Here is a 22,536-nt window from a genome sequence, read left to right on the forward strand (position 1 = left end):
AAATTAATCTTTTAATAATTAGCTATTGTAATGATTTATAAAAATCAATTATTATTTTTTAAAAATTATTTTTAGATGGTATTGGACGAAAAGACAGAGAAGATTGCTGCATTGGAACGGGAATTAATGCACAAGGATCAACAAAAGGAAGCGGTGCAAAAACAAATCCGTGATTTACAGCATAAAAATGAGTAAGTACATCTTTATTTATTTACAACTTCTGAGAAGCTTCCTAGAAAAAATTGGCACTTGTCTCTTATATCTTTCATAAGTAACTTTAGTTTTTGTAAATACATAAATGATATTTACAATATGATAAAGAAAGCCAAGATCGGTCACATTTTTGGATGTTACAATACAAATATAATAATATTATTTATTTTTTTATTAAATCAATTTATTCCAGACATAATTGCAAAGCGATAACATTCGGATTTAACACAATTTTGAAACGCTAATAATCCCCCCTAGATTAAATTAGAAAGAAAGAAAGACATCCTGGCTGAGGTAATATTTTTTGAAGGCAATAAATTTCTTTCTTTCTTTCTAATTTAATCTAGGGGGGGATTATTAACGTTTCAAAATGATTGTGTTGAATCCGAATGTTATTATGGCTCGCAATTATGTCTGGAATAAATTGATTTAATAAAAGAATATACATATAATGTACTATTTGTAACATCCAAAAATATGACCGATCTTGGCTTTCTTTATATTTGATGTATTCACATATACGATCGCGCTTAAAATTCTTAAGATATTTACAATGTTAAATATGTTTTAAACTTTAAAATATGAGATGCAATAAATAAAACTTTGCTTAACCATAAGATAAAACTAAATAATTCGTATATCGTGTACAAAATAAAATTATAGTTTTTTAATTGAAAAATTTGATGCATCATGCACGTTCTTCACTAGGCAAAAAATAAATAAAACTAACAGATTTTAAATAGGTAATTATAACGAATTCTCTAGTTTAACAAAAAATTAATTCCTAAAGACAGGTATAAATTAATTTGAAAGACATGAGAATAAATTCCGCGGTTAAAGATGCACTGTAAAACTATATATATTCTAAAATTTTACTGTGTACACCATAACATTCGGACATTTCGACTGTCTTCTAGTAATTTTCAACGAATTGATAACATACTTAAACGTGACGCTATTTTTAGACATTTTTAGAAATTTCTCGCAATATTTTCTCTTCGATCGATTGCTAAACTATTCTTCTCAATTCCTGTTGGAGAAGTGTTGTCGTTAACGTGGTCCAAGAAACTTGGTTTAACGCATATTGTTTTAACATAACTTTAAATTAATAATGTGATAATAAATTCCTTGAATAGGAATGAGAAGAGTAGTTCAGCATGATGCGATCGAAGAGAAAATTTTGCGAGAAATTTAAGTCTAAAAATAGCGTTTAAGGAGGTTTTCGCATTTGAAATATAAAACAAGTTTATAATATACATGTAAGTCTATAATATACAAAAGTTAATAATATCAATAATATCTAGAAAAAAATTTCATTGACTTTTGTTGTATCATTTTGGTGATATTTAATTATAAATTTATAGAATTTTACATTACAAGTTGAAAGTATAATCTTATTCTGTACTTATTCTCTTTTAAATTGAGACATTTGCGTATAAGATAGCGATTTAAAAATCGTTATAATTATAAAGTAAACACTTAAGTTTGTTCTCGTAAAATTTTATTTAAACTAATCGTTTAAATACAGTTTACAAGAAATTTATATTCTTTAATGAAAAAAGCTAGAATATATGTTAAATGGACGATGCGTGTACATCAAATGAACATCTTACAATTTTGTCATCTTATAAATTTTGTCATTTTTAAAATATTTAGTAACATATAAAATTAACAATAAGTATGTATAATGGCATAAGATATTGTTAGTAACTTTTTATTCTATTATTTTAATTGTTTTACATATTATTATGAATAAACTGTCTATTGACTAGGAAGTAGCGCGAGAACCTCCTTAAGTGTGTTATCAATTCGTTGAAAATGATTGAAAAGACAATCAAATCATTCGAATATTATGATGTATACAGTAAAATTTTAGAATATATATATATAGTTTTATTTCGCACCTTTAACCGCGCAGTTTACTCTCATTTGCCTGTCTTTTGAAATGAATTTTGTGTACATTTTGTAAGAATTCGAATATTTTTTAAGTTTTGACATTCACCGTATTGAATTATCTTGATTTTGTCAATTTTGACATCGGATTTATATTCAATAGCCAAAAAACTCTTAAGTTTAAATAAATATAGTCGAAAGAGTTATTTGTTAAATCATCAATGACTTAATTCATAGCTTTTTTATAATAGGCCCGTTTTTTATAATACATAGTATTTATAATGAATATTTTATTAACCATAGCCGATATTAAAGACTTTTTTAAAGACAAGTCCTAATAAAATATTTAATTTTGACTGCAATAAAACTTTTCCATTATATCATAGATTGTCATTATACTATGACAAAGTACACTACGGAGAAAAATGTTTGATTGAATTAATTAGAATTCTGATGGAAAATAAATAATCCAAAATTCTGATTAAATTTACTAGAAATCTAGTTGAGATAACCAACATTCAGAATTTTCTTGGTTAAATTTACTAATAGATTTAATCAGAATTTTATAGTAAACATAGTCAGAATTCTGGATCGTTCATTTTCCACTAGAATTCCAATTAATTCAATCAAATATTTTTCTTTGTGCATAAAAGTAGTTCTTTTTGCAAATTGAATTGCAAATTTCTCAAAATTGTGACGTGATGGAGCAATTTGGAAAACGCATTCATACTCAGCATCCAAAAAACTATAAAAAATGACTAATTCCAGTTTAAAAAAAAATCATGTTTTATCTAACAGTTCTAATAAACGACGCGCAGCGCTGCGATCACTGTGCAGCAATTTATGAACTATTGAATTATTCAAATCACCACTGATTTGATATTATCGTTGAGAAATCTTGCCAAGCTTACCGCTGGTGGTTGGCAACTATTTGGTGAGATCAGATTATTATTTTCTAATTCTTCCATAGCCTCACCAGAGCTCGGGACAATCCTCTTGTAACCAGGTCGGCATTCGCATCTAGTTTTCAGTCGCAATTCTTCTTGTTGCCATAATACATACCGATTATTTTTCGCTCTCTGAGCGACTAACCATTCCCCCTCGATACATGGGCCTTGTGTGTACAACTTATAACAGGTTTTCTTGATCATCACCATTCCTGGCCTGCTCTCGCAATTATCGTTATCATTCTTTTTGCACTTGCCAGCGTCTCTCATGATATTGGTACATCCACACACGCCATTGTAACTGATTCCATCGAGAGACGGTCTCACATTATAATCGTACAACACTATCTGCCCGTTCGGACACGGTCCTCTTGTACCGATCTTGTAGCATGTCTTCTCCTGAGGAAAGTATAGCCTACCACGTTTACATGGCACGGGAATGCAGGTTGACGAATTTATCAACATATAGCCGCTATCGCATGGTCCCCTCGTATGCAATCGATAGCAGAATCCGTCTTTATACAACACATGGCCCGATTTGCAAACACATCTAGCTCGTACAATATCTTCCTGCGATGATCTGACGTCCACTGTCACCGTAAAGTAATGTCCTTGTGGACATGGACCAACGCTATCTGATAATTCACATTATGAATTAAAAAATATTTTACTAAGGACGAAGACTTAAAAATTAAATTGAAGGAATGAGTCAGTGCATGCCAATCACAAGTGTGTGTAAGAATTCAATAAGAAGTTATAGCGATCTCGATCTTTATCTCTTGAATCTATTATAATAATGTTAATTATATAATTAATAAATATTTTATAAAATTATAATAATTTTATGAAAAATTTGAAGAATTTGATGAAAAATGATTCATATTTGTACAATAATTTTAAAGGCATAAAGGAATTTGTGTTAAAGTAGAAGATGGCGTTCTTCGTTTCCATTTTTTCAATTTCATTATTACATCGAATTTTCATTTTTACATTTTAAATTATTAGGTCGTATTATTCGATTATATGAAATGTTTTACCTAACTGATAGCACATCCCGCTCGGTTCGTGATAGTGAGGTAATTGAGGGTGACAACCGCACGTTCCACCCGGTAGAAACAATTCTCCTGGCTCCGAACAAGGACCTTTGGTATAGTATTCGTGGCAACCACCGCCATTTCCTAGCCAATAATATCTGGCCAATTCGCCACTCGCCGAACATGAACAAATCGCTAGACCGTCCTCGCCTGTGACAAGAAGTTCGCCACGTGGACATGGGCCTCTGCTGAGCTTCGGATAGCACTTGCCGTCCTTGGGCCAGTAAATCTCGCCTTGCTCTTTGCAGATTTCGGGATCACGACAGATTCCCCATCGCTGTTTCGTACTAAAGAGGACCATCATGAATATATATATAGGTGTTTCCAATCGGTTACGAACGAGATTAAAGAGAGACTGTTTTTACGCCAATTTATCAAGCGCGTCGGGTACAGGTGCAAAGAATTGACCCTTGGAGCAGGATGCTCTCGTGAATATCGGATGGCACAACGCGTCTCTGGGCGATTGAGCGGTTCCTGGAGGACATCTACATTCCGCAATTGTTCCATTACCGGCTGCTGGACCCAGTTCCATGGTTTCCGGACACGGGGCGCCGATCTGTCATACATATGAGATAAGATCATAAATGTGTGACTCGTGAGGAGATCCTCTTCATCACGTTAAGATTAAATTGGTGAGGATATGATCTATCCTCAACAATCGACGTGTGTCACAAGATGTACTAAAAAATAAGCGAGGAAATCAAAATTATAAATGTAATGTACTTACTATCCTACTGTACATCCTATCGCATGAGTAATTTTTTAGATAATTAACACTCAGTACTCATAAAGGATTAGCGTATCCCCCTCCCCCCCCCTCTCGATTTTCATAGCTCAGACGTTTTTTTCCGATTCCTTTTCACTTATTGCAAAATATCTTTTGTACTATGACATTTTAGACTTTTTAAGTCAAAAATTCTTTTTTTTCAGTCTTAAGCCTTTAGACTACCGAGCAATATTCTTCGCAATAACCGATATGCATAGAGACGCATTGTAGGCGAACATGTATAAGGTCTCGGTTCGACTCCCGAAACAATATTTTTCGCAATAAGTTTATTACAGTTTTTCAAGATTAATTTGAGAAATTTGGGAGGATTATTAATATTTCAGATTGATTGCGTTGATTATATACATATAATATTTAATTGTCATTAATCTTCTTTGTTATATTCATAAATTATTCGACTATGATCGAAAATAAATTTAATGAAAAAAAAAAAGAAAAACAATATGCACTGAATGATCATTTATGCACTGAATAATTCGCTGATGCTGGAACTCAGTCCAACTAGTTCTCTAACTACTGAGCTACTTCGGCTCATTTACCAGATTACTGGATGATTTGCGAAGCAAATATTAAGAAATTTGAGCAATTGCAGAATTAACAATTTCGATTTTCTTGCTTATTTTTTGCTAGTGTTTTATTACTTGTGTCACATATCAGTTGCTGGGGATATGCACTGTATCCTCACCAAGGATATGTCCTATTTTTCGTTTACAACGAAACGTTTGCTTGTAAGCATTATTATTTATCCTTGTTTAATAAATATAGATGAACTGATATGTACTTATAGCGTACGAACCGAAAAACGGAACGCACTCTAAGTTTGATCAAAATCGGTGTCTCCCAATACCATTTCCTCCCCTCATTAAAAGTAAATAATTGCTTTTTATGTCAATTTTTACCAATATAAATTAACTTTAACTTAATTGCTCTTCTTTTTCTGAGTCTTAGAACTAGAAAAAAGATAAAAAGTAAGTTAATCAAGTGGCGATCGTGGCGCAGAGTATAGCGTGACTGCTCTCTATACCAAAGATTCAGGATTCAAATCCATCTAAAATCTAAAACATCAAATTTTATTTGATCACCACTTCTCGGAAGACAATGGCAAACAAGAGTATTTTTGTCATCGCCATATGGATTCAGCGTTAAAAACTGTAGATCTCATATAATCCCATACAGCACAGAAAGATTGCAGAAACATTGCAGAATGATTTCACTGAAACATTGCAATATTGCATGGTGGTTGCGAAACATTGCTGAATCATTGTTGCAAAATTTTAACAATGTTAAGATGTCTACTTTTTGTTATATTGCAACAAAATGTTCCAGCAATATTTCAATGTAATGTATTTGAATAAATTTTTTACGAAGACTCTAAAATAAAAACTATTTCTATACATATATTTCACTAACTTTAATTTTTCTACAAATCGCATTTCTAATGATATATGCTTTTCAAAAGCAATTTTTTATGATAAAACCATAAAATATAATAGTATTAATTCTGAAAAATAAATTTATTCGTAAGGATAAAGCATGTATGTATGTGTCCCGAACAAAATACAAATATTATGCACATTAATATAATAATACTGTCGCTTGGTAAGTTAGTCATGGATTAAGTTAATCGCAATGATTCTTTTTAATTCCAAGCCATTCCGAATAATTGAAATCGATTAAAAAATGACAGTATGAAATTTATCTATAAAGTTTGGATGCTGGTTTATTCTTGTGTTTATATCAGGCATACAAATACATCATCGATCACATAATTAATATTTTGATAAATCGTTTTCAACAGCTTAATTGCTTATTCTCTTATCCGATAATGATGCATTGATTGTATCCAAACTCGATATTATCATGCAATCTTTTGATTTCATATTTGTAGAAAAATTAAAGTTAGTGAAATATATGTATAGAAATAGTTTTTATTTTAGAGTCTTCGTAAAAAATTTATTCAAATACATTACATTGAAATATTGCTGAAACATTTTGTTGCAATATAACAAAAAGTAGACATTTTAACATTGTTAAAATTTTGCAACAATGATTCAGCAATGTTTCGCAACCACCATGCAAAAATAAATATAAAACTTAGCTAATGAAATGGCCGTCAAATAATAGATCAATAAATTTTTTATTTAAATATAAAATGAATTATATTAATTATTATATCATAAAAATGATTATTAAACTGTAATCTTAAAAGATTATACTATTAGGTGTTGGAATTAATTCGTAGCGTTTTACAAGTGATGGGAAGTACTTTCATTAATGTATTTTTTAATGCTCATGTGAAATAAATAACATTCTTTCATTAAAAAACGCTACGAATTAATTCCAACACCTAATACATAAATATTGTCAAAACTTATATTTTTATATTATTATTATTATTATTGTATTATTGTAACAATTAAAGAATTACAGTTTTGCAATGTTTGTGAAATATTACAAGCATATTACTGACATTTTACAGGCATATTGTTAATTTACATTTTTGTAATATCTCTGCAATATTACATTGCAATCTGCAATATTGCAACATTGCAGCAATATTGCTTTAATCTTTTGTGCTGTATTGGATCAATGTATATATGTCCACTCGCCAATACGCATGGCAAGTGTAATGTTTTAATGCTGAATTGCTTCTTTCTAAAGATCATGCAAAACGCAAATGATTGGAAGAGATCAATATCCAACAGTGGATGAAATCAGACTAATATAAAATAATTAAAGTTTTTACACGCTGCTATAAACTGCTAAATAATAACAAATTAAAATATAAGATCTATTATATTAATCGAACAATGTTAAGATGGTAAACAATAATATATTTTACGATGACATGTTTAACAGAACGTTTCGAGCTTTACTTAGTCCTCTTCAGCCGTGTGTAAATTCAAATTACTTTTTATATTTTAATAAAATTTGCAATAATTATCTCTATATTACTTTCTATTATGATCTTTCGTTTTACTACATCATAATGCTCCTGAATTGATAGTCATAAAGTCAAGATATAAGTCCAGATTTTTTGGAAGCCAATTCTTCGGTTATTAATTGACTTCTCCATTTCTCGCTGGTAACCAAAGAATTGGCTTTCAAGAAATTGGATTTATACCTTGACTTCATGACTGTCAAAATTCAGGAGCATTATGGTGTATTTGTATAGCAAAACGAAAGATCATAATAGAAAGTGAGATAATTATTGAATTTTATTAAAATATAGAAAGTAATTTGAATTTACACGACTGAGGAGGGCTAAATAAAGCTCGAAACGTTCTGTTAAATATGTCATCGTAGAATAATAAATTATATTATCGTTTACCATCTTAACATTACAGGTTAATATAAATGAGTTAATCAAGTTAATCTATATTGGTAGAAATATACGTAAATGAGTCTTTTAGAATAGTGGCACATCATAAATCTATCGCAAATTACAGAGGCGTAAATCGTGAGAAAAAGAAGATTATTACCTGGAATATTTTGTAGCATTTCCCATCTGCTGGCCAGTAAAGCAGCAGCCAACCGCGTGGTTGTGCGGCGCAGGGGTTGCTCGAGGGATCGGCCCACGGTGGCGGCATTATCGCAGTCCTCGCGTTAATCACTGATAGAAGGCATATGATGCTCTTTAAAAGGATCCGCATTGTGCTGAAAATTGTTATCGTTATTTCATTCCGCTACGAAGAGAGTTAATAATCGAGGATTGAAAAAAAATCATAGTTTGCGACAAATATGTAACACAATTAAATTATTGCAAATCGTAAAACGAAGAAAACCACACGAGCGAAAAATATTACCTCTCATTTTTGATGCAGTCAAATGCAGAAGCAATTTCGCCGAGTTCGCCGCTGCGTTGCAAATGGAGAACGCTTCAATAGAACACATGAAGTGACATTCAAAACGAGACTATCGCGATAGCGCGAAATGTCGATGCGTGTGTCATCTTGTGCGTGCGTGCGAGCAACATGAGTGGGAAAGAGCAGAAATGCGTACGACAGCGAGGGCAAAATGACCATACTTTCACTGTTTCACTATGGCAATGGCATTGTCCCTGGTGGCAGGGCCAGGATAACAGCATGTGTACGGAATAAGAATAACTAACGCCCGCGTATAAATACTTTCCACGTCACAGAAAGCAAAAGGTCTTTTCTCTTTTTTTTTCTTTCTTCAATCTCATTGCTAGGAAGATTACGCATTTTGCGACTTTGAGCCTCGAAATATAACGAAACAGTTTTGTCTATATCGAACCACCATCTAATCCACTTCTGATCAAATTTATTTAAATGAATTTAAACAGCATTCTGTTGAATTTCCTGTTGTATATAGGAGATGGACAAAATGTGAGCAATTGAAATATACTACTTGCTTTTATTAATGAAAGATTGGTCTGTTAGTTACTTTTAATACAGATTCTATTCTTGTTGGAATAGAATCATACAGTATTTAAATAGTCTTCGAAAGAACGTTATATTATTCTTTTAACATCTTTTCTTATACGTAATATTGGGAAAGGAAATTTGCTTCTCACTCTATTTTTCAAAATTGCCTTATTCTGTTCTTCAAAACAAAACTTCAATATCTTTCCTGGTTAGCAATCGCTTAACATTTAAGATGGCAAGTGTTCTTCTTATCCGCAATAAAAATTTTTATACAGATTAATTTTTTAATATTTGGAACTGTTCTGGGGGAATTGGCAAGCAAATACATAAAACATTTTTTCATCAAGTATAAAATAAGAGCCATCTTGATAGATATATTTCCTAGGTGCTCACATCATTTTGTTTACATAGTAATAACATATTACACGCACTGTTGACTCAGGAAGAAACGCAGCATTGCATATGTCTTTTTTTCAAAAGTTGAGGAAGTACTTAAACAGTATGAAGTCTTGTCAACATTTCAATGTTGTTGCTGGTTGAACTTTCTTCCGCGACTTTCCACGGCGACTGCGAAACCAAGAGTTCTATTCTTTATTACAGTGTTTTACTAATATCTTTTATAAATCTCTTAGAATTTATCTCATCCTTGTTCTAATTAATGTAATGATTCGTTCGATGTATGCCGAAATAATTCTCCTAATGCGCCATCAAGATGCTCAATATCAGACAATCTCACAACTATATTCCAACTTTCCTAATAATTTGCACGCTTTTTTATAAATCGCGTATCATTTATATAAAACGTAAAGATATAGTCCTAGAAATAATCACGTTACCGTGTTCCACCTCTCATAAATACAACAAACACTGCGTGGGAAAGAGAGTTTCCTTTTCCTATCTCTAATTAACGCCGCTGAATCGTTTTAGCCGTTGAACGTAAATGAATAGACGAGATTATTATCTGTATGTTACACTCGTCGTCGTTCATGAGATTCTTCTGATCGATGTCTGCAAGTGCGAACGCATTGTTACATAATCGTCTAATTAATGATCATCCCTGATCCCAGTGGGAACGAATTACATCAGAACTTTCTCGTTTACAGGATTTCGTTCTAGTAATAAACGTAATAAATACAAAAGAGACAAGTAACAAAATGTTCAATCTAATCACAATAATCGCCCCATAACAAATAACATGAAGTTCAAAATCGAGATATGAGACGTCTCTTAAAAACGTTTTTAAAGTTGTAAAGATGTATAGTCTCTGCAAAAAGAGATTGGAATTAGAATTTATACTTTACAAATATAAAATTGAAAGTCTCATATATATAATATATAAAAAAGCTCAATAAGGTCATTATATTTAACAATTTTTTTAATGCTTAAATAAAAATTTTCTTAATTTATCTTAATTATTTCTTAAAAACATATTTATTATATTGAAATAATTTTTGATTCAGATTTTAAATCGCTGCCAAAACATTTTGTATTATTTACAAATATAATATAGAAAAGTCTGAATTTTTTTCATAATTTTATTTTATTTTGTTAAAAAGTACGTGTAATGTATCTTTAAATAAAATGTTTTTTTGCAAAAATGTCTTTAAAATGTCTTATAGCCCGATTTTTACATCCATATCATAAAGTAGCAATATTTTTTTTTTTCAAGAATAGAGGAAATTCTTTTATTCGAAAAACAACATATTGTATTGATTCGAGAAATTGAAGTTGACATATATACTTGATACAAATAGAGAAAAGATGTTGAAATTGAGATAAAAAAATAAAGGTGTGAATTCTTTCAATAAACATTCTTTAAACATAAAAAGATAAGTACCAAAATATTCAATCTAATTACTCTAAACGCCTAGCGATAGCTTTTCTTCGAGAATAAGAAAAATTCTTTTCTTTCGAAAAATCAACATTATTGACACCCTGATAAATAGACACATGCCGTGTCTCCAAGAGACGGCAATAAATCGCATATCATACGCCAAAGCTTGTGCAGTGCTTATGTTTACAACTTATGTCTGTTGTATATAGAGCTTAAGCCGATGAGCCAATCAGGATACCGCTTTAGATCTACGTAATCTAACGGAAATAAAAATAACAGTAAACTTATCCGTAAGACAAATTTCAACCAGTTAAATTTGGGATAGCGGTTTGCTTTGTGGATAAGTTTATTGCTATTTCTATTTCTATCAGATTACATACACCTAAAACAATATCCTGATTGGCTCATCGGCTTAAGTTTACACTTTACGCATACTGTTACGGAATTTTGTCTGCGGCAGCCCTAATTCTTTAGTCCTGCTATTGTGCGCAGCTCTTAATTCATTCGTTAATTAATCTACTGAATTTTGCACACATCAATTTCGATACTTCAATTTCATTATATAAAAAAATTAAACATTTCTATGATAATTCAATTTACTAAAGAACCATCTTAAAGATATGATTTTCTTCAATATTCTCAGTGATAATAAGTAAATAAAATATTGGAGTGAATTTAAGATTGTTTTGCAGATCCAATGAAGAAAGAGAAAAATTGAAATTCAAATAATTCACGAATAAAACAAGCAGCTGATTTTTGTCTAACAATACCTAATCGATTGAGTGGCAAACGTGTACGTCTTTGTAAACAATTGCATTGTGTAAATTGCAAACGCAGCATCCGTGCCGCGAACACCGCTAATGGTGATAATCATAGCAAGATTCGGCACGAAACTGTTATAGCTACTGAGAAAACTGATGCAACACTAGCATCGTGCTAGGTTTCGATAAAAACTATACTAGTGCAGTAATAATAGTGCAAGTTTATAATGGTTCAATGGCTACGTTCAGCAGAGAAAGCAGCTTTGCAATTGTTGTAATATTCTTCAATATGATTGGTCTTGCCTTTAATTTCTCATTGGGTCTAAATGTATAAACCAATCATATTCAAAAACACATCATAAGACATCCATTTTATATAGTGACATCTATTTTATAATACTTTTAAAAATATATATAACTATGTTCAAACTTGAATTACTTATTTTACAGTATTCTAATTCATTTATTTATTTAAAACATTTTTTAAAATAAATTTTTTACATTTCAAGAGTTTTAAATATTAAAATGTCATTGCGTAGTTATTATTAGAAACGTTAAAACAATTAACACAATGTCAGTGTTACAACATTAATTAGAATAATGTAATATCGTTAAAACGTGATATAATAAATAATATTAAATGTAGTAAAAAGAAATCCATTATTTTTGCAATAGATGGCTTTAGTAATCTGTGTCTCGTCTACGCGTGATACAGATTACTAAAGCCATCTATTGGAAAAATAATGGATTTCTTTTTACTACACCTAATATCACACCTTAACACGAACGCAACCTCAATTTCAATTTATACTGGTCTCTATTAACTTTAAAGATGGTGGAGAAAAAGTTGAACTCAGTGCAAGTTTTTTTTGCACCAGTTTCATCAATGAAACATAAATATGTGAACTCAGGGTTGCCACAGACCTGAAAAATCAAGAAAACCGGGAAAAGTCAGGGAAATCGAAATTGGTCATGGAAAATTGGGAAAAGTCAGAGGAAAATGTAAAAAAGTCTGAAATTTTCTCACAATTCCTTTAAACTGCTCTTATTCCAATTAATAATTGTTATAATTTTTTATTATGATACTACTGACGTAATCAAATACGTTTAACACTCGCGCACTTTAAATGATTTTAATAAAATAATTAAAATTTATATTTTATTTATTGTATTATTTATATTTGATCGCCCTTTTTCATCATAATTGGATTCCTTTTTTTCAATAGTAATTTATTTTTTGTTGACTTAAATTTGCATCCAAAATTTTATTATGCTACTAAGCTTTTTTTGCATTGTTTTTAATAATGTAAGTTACCTTTCTTACAATACTTTATTCTTAATATTAAAATTTAGATTTTGATTAAAATTTTCTATTTTTATCTGGGAAACCTGGAAAAGCCAGGGAATTTTTAAATTAATTTTCTGTGGCAATTCTGGAACTGCTTTTCGCACTGGAACAATAAAGTTGCACTCAAATATGCACTAGTATTGTAGTACGTGGGCAAGTCAATAAGTTCTTAAAAAATCTGTCAGAGGGCATTCGCAGTGTCATGTCACATTACTTGTTGACAAGTAGCATCTTCCAACTGATTACTGTCAAATTTTGAGCAGAATTCATCACGTGATTTCATTTCTGTAGACAATTAAAGCGAACAACCTTTGTATTTTTTTGCGAAATGGAAAAAAACGAGTTTCGCAGTCATCAAACATCTACATATGAAAGGTTTAACGCCGAAAGAAATCAAAGCTGAATTGCATAATGCTCATAGCACATCTGCACCAGCGTTTGCGACTGTATACAATTGGGTGAATGAATTTAAACGTGGTATATTCACATGTGATGCACCTCGTTCAGGATGTGCAATTGAGGCTGCTACGCATTGAGCAGAAATCATCGATAAAGTCCACGATATTGTTTTGACTGATCGACGAATGAAAGTGCGCGAGCTTGTTGAGGCTACAGACATAATATCACATGGCACAGTGATTCAATTTTGCACTAACAATTGGGTATGAAAAAGCTATCGGCAAGATGGGTGTCGCGTTTGCTCACTGTGGATCATAAGCGTGACTGTGTAATTTCAAAACAATGTTTGGAGATGTTTCAACGTAATCCAGATGAATTTCTGCGTCGATTCATTACTGTGGAAACATGGATTCCTTCACATCCGAGACGAAGGAACAGTCAAAACAATGGACTTCACCGAGTGAACCGAAGAAGGCGAAGAGCGTGAAATCGGCCGGAAAGATGATGGCTACAGTTTTTTGGAATGCACGCGATATAATTCATATCGATTACCTTCCGTCGAAGCAAACGATCAATGGCGATTACTACGCAGTTTTATTGGACCATTTCAACAACATTTTAAAGAAAAAAACGTCCTCATTTGGCGAAGAAGAAAGTGCTCTTCCATCAAGACAATGCACGGATTTATACGTACCCGACACCGAATTCAACGAATTCCGCTACGAATTGCTTCCCCATCCAGCATATTCGCAAGATTTAATCCCCTGCGACTATTTCCTATTTCCAAACCTGAAAAAAAGGTTCGGAGGAAAGAGATTCACATGAGAGCAACTCATCACCGAAACAGAGGCTTATTTTGAAGGGTTGGACAAATCTTATTATTCGGGCGGTTTGAAAAAGTTAGAGAATTGTTGAATCAAGTGTATCGAGCTGAAAGGAGACTATGTTGAGAAATAAAAATGAATCGATCAAAAAACTGTGTTTTACTATATTTTTCTAAAAATTTATTGACTTGCCCTTGTAGTATACAGAGTGTAGTATATCCGGTACATTGTCTAATACAACATACTAAAATTATCTTTTTTTTACAAAAAGGTAAAAGAAAGGCGCCAAGTGTACGCACTTGTATGTGTGCTTCTTGAAAAAAAAAATTATTTTTTATTCCAAATCTATTCCAAACCTTTTTTCCAAACTATTAAAATAATAATAATTTTTTTCAAAAATGTGTAAAATCTTTAAATTGCGTCAATTATAAACAGAAAATTTCGTTGAAACATTAATGTTGTATAACTACTTTTAAAGAATAAACTTAAATGGTCCTTAATAAATAAAAAAATTTTTTGTGTAAAAAAAAACTTGGCGCCACTAGCAAACTTGGTTTGGTCTTGGTTTGGCGGCACCAAGTTTTTTAAATAAAAAATTTGTTATTTATTAATAAGGACCACTTATTTTATTAACTTTAAAAGTAGTATAAAAATGAAAATAATGGATACAACCTCTAATGGCTTTGATCATGACAAATGTTATCTAGGACATGATCCTGAACAATATTCAAGAGATTTTAGCCGTCGGCCGAATATTACCTTGCGTAATGCTAATGCCGGCGGTACTGTAACTGTCGAGCCTTAATATATAATAATAACTCGAAAAGTATTCAATAAAAAATAACTTTATTATAGTATTTCGGAAAATTCTCGACATCAACTATTAGATTCTGGAAATCAAAAATAGAGTGTTAGTGTAGTCAAAATGGGAGTTTTCTAAGAAAAACTGCGGAGGAACTGAATTTTTGAAGAAAACTTTATTTTGGCATAACAAATAACGACACAAAAATCCCCATCGATATGTTGTATGGAAAAGCCGTCATATTGAGAGTCAAAAGTATCAAAAAATCGATTTTCGAAAATAACTCATGAACGATTGTTTATACGAAAAAATGTTTTATATAAAAGTTGAAAAGCATTAAATTCTCTATAAAAAAAGATAATATGGAATGTTTTCCTGAATCCAATCGTTTTCGAGAAAAAATGCTGGAAATTAAGGCTTTTGAATAATAATGTACTGTTTTCCACACCATAATGAGAGATATAGTACAAAGCAAGTTTTTTTTAAAGTAGTATCTCCAATAATCTAATCCACGTGATTTTCTTCATTCTTTTTTTCAAAATTGTAAATATAATCGTAAATAAATGAATTACAGACATTTCGATATCATTATATCCTCTTTAAATGTAGAAATAACTAATTCTAGATATAATAAGCACAATCCAATAAAATAAAAATTATCAGAAATGAAAGAGACATCGTTAAGCTGTAAAGATTATTATCTTCGTCTGTCATATCTCGTCGAATACTCAAACTAATAAAGAAGTCACTATAATAAAATCGAATAAAAAACATTGACTCAGTATTAAATTCTTACGGATATATCATACGTACAATCCCTTTAAAGAAAATTAAATTTGGAAGTATATATTTAATATTTACACTTCAAATAAACTATACACTAAACTATACACTAAACTTTAATATTTATATTTCAAATATATATTATATATATATATATATATATATATATATATATATATGAACTATATGAAAGTTATGTGAATAAGATTATATTTTTGCTTAATAACACATTTTTGTAGTTTATTTATTTTATTCGTTATTATTTTCATTATTAAAAATGAAAATTTTTTTAAATGATAAAAAAATTTTCATTTTTCTTTTATAAATACTTTAAATATTCAAAATAATTTATGCAAAGTTTCATTGCGATTCATTGATTAGTTACAAAGATATAGACAAATAAATATTTTGTTTATTTACTGGACTAGTTCATACATCGCAGTATAACTTTACATAAATAATCTTGAATATATAATGTACTTATATTTAAAAATTGAGATTTTTATGATTTATTTTTATTAATACATTTCTATATATTTTTATTAGAGCACAGATTTAAAAAATACTGTAACTATTTATTAAAACTTATAATCCAAATAGTAAACCATTATCAAATTTGTCGTATTATTTTTAAATATGATTTAGAATAAGTAATTTTTTCATTGTAATTTTATTATTGTTTTGAAAATATGTATAAAATTCCTTAATAGGGAATTAATTAAATTAATAAATAATATTTTAAGATTTACTTGAGAACAGATTAACAATATTTTGTAAAAATTGGTACAAGATGATCTGTATATATTGAAGTTTAAAATGAGAATGAGAGGTCAAGATAAAAGAATTGTTTATAAAAAGATACATTATGAAATATGGAAGCAACATTTATACCTAAACAATGTTATATAGCGGGTCTAACAAAATCAGCATTTTGTATATTTAAATCATTTCTTTAGGGGAGAGTGGGATAATATCGAATGCAGGATAATGGCGGACACAGCAATATCAGTGTATTAGAGAAAGAATATAAATCTTATTTCTTCATTTATCGACAGTTTAATTGTCACGCAGTGCTAGACAGACAGTGGCAGAATAAGATTGCGCGCAGAGTTCAAAGTAAATATAAATTGAACTTTTCGTCTTTTTAGTAATTTTTTGCTAAATTAATCTATATAATTGATGTTGTGTAAATGATACAAATGAGTTACGCTGAAGATAAAATAAGCCCAAAATAAGTTCAAATAATATTTTATGATCAATGTTTTGTTTCTGCATCTAAAAACCTTTTAAAAAATTATATTTTATTATTCTTGCGACGTGGGGTAATAACGAACGAGTCGGATGGGAATCCCGAACGATCGCCATTATATCCTTTCCATTTTCACAAATGTCTGTTGTGTAAATGACTCAGTAAAGCACACGATCTCGATCTTGCGTAAATTGTAAATACAAATTCAGTTAAATTTTATTTGTTAGAAGGTAAAAGGAACGTGCTTTCAACTGAGTAATAACATTATAAAAAAATCATGAAAAATTTTTGAAAATTTTTTAACCAAATAAAAAAGACAGATGAAACATCAAAGAACAAAAAGAAAGAAAATATATAGAAAATGACTTTTGTGATAAATAGCTGTGATTAGTACCCTATGGTAATCGCGAACGGCTAGAGTTTTGTTATTAAAAATTTATTTTATGTTCAAATCTAATAAAAAATGACGATAGACGTAAATAAACAAATTTTGTCTAAGTTGATATATAATTATAAGCAATTAAAAAACTTATTTCTTGGCTGTTTTATTTTATTTTCTGGTTAGGTGTTCATTACCCCACTTTCCCCTATTTTTTTATATGAATTACTTCTGAAATAAGTCGTTTATTGAGAACTTTTTTTTTTATTTAATATCTGAACCTTATCCTTATATAATTAAAATTATAGTTAAATTCTGTTTTGTAATAACTGAGTTCTGATCCATATTTCTATTAATATGGTTGTAGTGTTCCTTGGTTTTTGTTTTTAATAGGCGTTTAGTCCGAACTACGCATGTTGCACTGCAATTTATTTCGTAAACTATGTTGAAACGTAGCAGTGACGGTAATTCGTTTTTTTGTGCCTTTATAAAGGAGCTTAATTTATTTATGCCCACGTAAGCTAGACATATTGCTTAATTATTCTTAAAAAAATCTTCTAAATTTTTCGACAATCATAGGAACATATGGTATCGTAAAGAATGTAGGATTGTTTGTTAGTGTCGACTTATTTTTCTTCTCGCTTGTTTAATTTTTATTGAGCTTTCACGTTAGAATTTCACGACTACCCTGGAAAATTTTTCTCAGAATTTTTATATAATTTTTCAGAATTTCTGATGAAATGTTATAAAATCTAAAAAAATTTTTTAAAATTATATTTTTTTTAAATTATGGGATGAGAAATTTCAGAATTCACTTGTATGAAAAATTCTGAGAGAAAATGTAAACTTTCCAAATTTTTCTGAGTATTTCTGAAAAATTCCAAATTTCGTATAAAAATTATGAGAAAAATTTTCGCCAGAATAGTCGTGAAATAAGAAAAACTTTATTTCAATCCAATGTCATGAATTAAAATGGATTCACGATTTAAAATTTTTTTCGATTGGAAAGAATAACTCATTTTCTTTCAATCTCGTATTATGGACAAAATGGATTTGAAACTCTCAAACTTGCATTGGATTGACAAAATAAGAATTACATCATTTCAATCCTATATCATGGATTAGAACGAATTACGTGATTTATTTTTTCCGCAAAACTTTTTTTCGATTGAAAAAAAAAGGAATCCCGTTTCAATCCTACGTCATGGATTGAAATGGATTTAAACATTGCTTATATTTGAATTATATGGAAATGGATTCAAAAAAATCAAGACTTTTGATTTAGCAATACTAAGCGAATATATTTCAATTCTTTTCTGGAAACTGAGACCTTTTTCTTAGAAAATATTGAACCAATTTTCCTAAATTCTTTTTAATTTCTTCAAACATGAATGAACATGATTTGATGTTTTGGTTTGTAAAAAAAATTTTATCAAAAGGTTATAAATAAGATAAATCCTGTTTAGGGGAATCCTCTCCACTGATCTTTACCTTGACATATATTGTCAAGGTCATGACCCTGAATAATCAACAGATTTTAGCCGTCGCTTATTATTCGTTAAAAAGTTATTAAGGAGGAAAATTTGAAAAATGATGTTTTTTTTTCATTATATACTAGGTCAATCGGAAAGTTCCGTCCGTTTAGTGGCGCCCAGCAAACGAGAATGGATTGAAATGAATTGAAATGGATTCAGATTTTCAGAAATATTGATTCGCGAATGTTAAAATGAATGCTTTTCAATCCTGAATGCATTTTTATTCATTTATAGGAATTGCATGGAGCATCTTTTTCAATCTAAAAATAATATTAGCTTTTTCTGTGCGCCATACACATGTGAATACTGTTCTGAATTGGAAATGCAGTTTTTTAATCCAATTGCATCCAATTGAATTTAGGTGAATCCAATTAAATCCAATTAAATTCAAAAAAGAAAGTATTCGCTATTTAAAATACGTATTCGGATAGAAAAAAATTTTAATCTATTTTAATCCATTCTCGTTTGCTGGGCGAGTAGCTGTAGCTAGAATTGTCGATAACTCTAATATCTAAACTAAGCTTAATTTTTTAGTTTTATCATCTGTCAATAAAATTCAGTATATAAAGATATACGTTCGTATTAATAACATTGCTTCTTACTGCATTGAAAATATTGAAATTTGTGTCAAATAAGCGTCATTTGCGCGAAGTGTTAATCTTTTGCTTCATATGGAAGAAAACTGCAGTTGAACTTATCGAATGCTTATAGAAATTTATGGTGATAGTGCTCCTTCCGATAAAATATGCAGAGAATGATTTCGACGCTTTAAAAGTGATGAGGACAAAGAGCGTTTTGGACGATCAAGAGCATTCGTAGACGAAGAATGTGATTTATTTATTTTATCCCATGAGAAATCATTGCAGGCATTGAAGGATGAAGACCCATGTCAAACGCAAAAACAATTTGCAGAAACATTATATTGTGCTCAATCTGTTATTTCCGATCGTTGGAAAGTTTTGCGAAAAGTTTACAAGGAAGGAAAATAGGTCCTATATGAACTGAAGCCAAGAGACATTGAAAGACAAAAATCCATCAGCGAAATTTTGCTTGCTAGGCAATAAAGAAAGGGATTTTTGCATCGTATTGTCACTTTATTTTGATAACCCCAAACGTCGAAAAACCATTTGCGATCCCGATCAATCCTTCAACGCCAAAGCGGAATATCCACGGAAAGAAGACAATGTTCTGTATTTGATGGAATTAGAAGAGGTAGTGTATCATGAGCTGTTAAAATCTGATCAAACAATCACAGGATCTCTACCGAGAACAAATTATCCGTTTGAGCCAAGCATTGCACGAAAAACGATCAGAATATGAAACGAAACAGCATAAAATGATTTTGGTTCATGACAACACTCTCACGTCACAAAACTTGTCAAGGAAACATTAGAAGCATTTCGCTAGGAAGTGCTACCCCATGCGGCTTATTCACCAGACTGTGCCCCTTCCGACTATCACTTGTTTTGGTCAATGGCACACGCACTTGCTGAGGAACGCTTCAATTCTTATGAAGACGTCAAAAATGAATCTCTGACTGGATAACCTCCAAAGATGGGTCATTCTTTCGTCACGGAATTCGCTTGCTGCACGAAAGATGGGGAAAAAGTCATCGCTAACGAATATTTTGATTGATATACTTTTTCATTTTATTTCTTAAATAAATATATACTTTTTACAAAAAACGGACGGAACTTTCCGATTGATCTAACAGAACAAAAATTTTCTGCTTTAAAATATATTTTACAACTGTCCACGCGAAGCGACTCCTATCCCATCTCCCTTCCTGCTTCAGGGTCGTCATCGAAGAAGCCTCTCCTAAAGTGAATAATTATCAAAAATTTATTTAGAAAAAAGCATCGATTAAAATGACAATTATTTAAGAAAACAGAAATTAAAAATAATTTAAATATGTTGATGTTGTGGTAAGGAAAGAAACACATCTCAATCAAATTATTTTATAAGGAAGCAAAGAGTTTTTTGTATAAATTAAAGCTTTTCATATATACACATAGCGTTACAGTTTGTCTTGCAATGATTTATTCTCGTAAATATTTTTTAGTTATTTTTTAATTATTTGTTTCTAACCACAAGAAGATATATTCAATTTCTTTTAAATATTTAGACATATTGAGAAATCATTTTATATAATTTAAATACAGAAAACAATCCAGTTTCTTAAAATTTTCTATTTTTTTTCTACTTTCTTTTTTCTATTTTTCTTAAAAAAGTGTTTTTTTATTGCCATTTTTTCAAATATATCTTCTTAAATGATACATTTAGAATTATATAAAAAATAATTTTGATTTCAGTAGAATAAGTATTTCATTTATTTATTGGAAGAGAAATAAAGATACAAAATATTCTAACAGATGTCGTTATTTGATTCATGCAACTTTTAAAATGTAATGTCACATCTTTAAACAAAATTATAGTAGTGAAACAAATTACAGTATTCTACTAAGTCCGCGACACTTCTGTGACACATTATTATATATTATTTATTCGTCATGATTTTACTTTCTTCACCAGATGCACTTTCTCCACCTTCCGTGTCGTTAAATTGTAATAACCAGTTATTACTCGAGTCACTCGTTTTACGTGTGTACACATGTGGATGTTCGCGTTCGCAACTTGCGCTGTGCTACGAGGAATTCTGGGATGTTTCGAATTGCTTTGATTACCATTAGAATTGTGCTTATATAATCACGCGTACTCGCGCCTCGGAAGCGTGGCGGATTTACGTTCCCATAAAAAGAAAGTGTCTGCTAATATCTTATCGATCTACGCCGCGCAGAAAATCACGCAATACAAACAACGCGTTCATATAATATCAATCATCCGCGTAGTTTTTTTCGCTCGATGCTCAATGAAGACAAATGCGTGAATTCTCTATTAATTTTAATTTTTTCCGAATTTTTGGCATGTTCGATTTTAATCTTGAGCCGATGTATATGGTCTTTTCATTCAATTTCCTTATAATTTCCTTCACTTTTTTCATGCGAAGTTCAAATTGCGTGGGATTGAAGGATATCATGTTACAGACGTTGCCGAGTCGTCCTCTCACATTGCAACTCCGATATATTATAGCGAAAGGATCGTATGAATCGAATGTCGATTTGTTTAACCCTTCGAAGAGGATTTCAATCATCGTTTACTCAATTCCGAATTAGACGTACTACTTCATCATGAACGCAATATCTCAATAGGTATAACACAGAACTTTAAAAAAAAAACTGTTATGGTTGTATCAAGAAGAAATACAAACCAAACGAATTCTGATCATATGAATTATTATTA

General features: G+C 30.4%; 2 protein-coding genes across 9 annotated transcripts in view; one reads left to right on the top strand and one right to left on the bottom strand.

Annotated features, from left to right (window-relative positions):
- Window positions 1-22,536, top strand: part of LOC105144976 (Centrosomal protein 135kDa) — a 59,902-nt gene that overhangs the window by 8,037 nt on the left and 29,329 nt on the right. For all 6 annotated transcript variants that reach the window (XM_087411374.1, XM_087411375.1, XM_011054248.2 and 3 more), the window contains one exon: window positions 76-191. In XM_087411374.1, the coding sequence (XP_087267500.1) occupies window positions 76-191 (116 nt within the window). The remainder of the gene's footprint in view (window positions 1-75; window positions 192-22,536) is intronic.
- LOC105144974 (uncharacterized) overlaps window positions 174-22,536 on the bottom strand; it is a 28,038-nt gene continuing 5,675 nt past the window's right edge. The window contains exons 1-5 of one of the 3 annotated variants that reach the window (XM_087411379.1): window positions 8,741-16,098; window positions 8,417-8,591; window positions 4,513-4,703; window positions 4,091-4,434; window positions 174-3,688 (exon numbers count right to left, since the gene is read on the bottom strand). In XM_087411379.1, coding sequence (XP_087267505.1) covers window positions 2,967-3,688; window positions 4,091-4,434; window positions 4,513-4,703; window positions 8,417-8,587 — 1,428 coding nt within the window. In that variant the 5' untranslated portion in view covers window positions 8,588-8,591; window positions 8,741-16,098 and the 3' untranslated portion in view covers window positions 174-2,966. Of the gene's footprint in view, window positions 3,689-4,090; window positions 4,435-4,512; window positions 4,704-8,416; window positions 8,592-8,740; window positions 16,099-20,861; window positions 21,055-22,536 lie in introns of those variants that run through there. The other 2 variants (XM_011054245.2, XR_015546724.1) reach the window with 2 other exon arrangements.

The sequence above is a fragment of the Acromyrmex echinatior genome, chromosome 11 (genome assembly GCF_024713525.1).
Source record: "Acromyrmex echinatior isolate Ae372 chromosome 11, ASM2471352v2, whole genome shotgun sequence".
NCBI lineage: Eukaryota > Metazoa > Arthropoda > Insecta > Hymenoptera > Formicidae > Acromyrmex > Acromyrmex echinatior.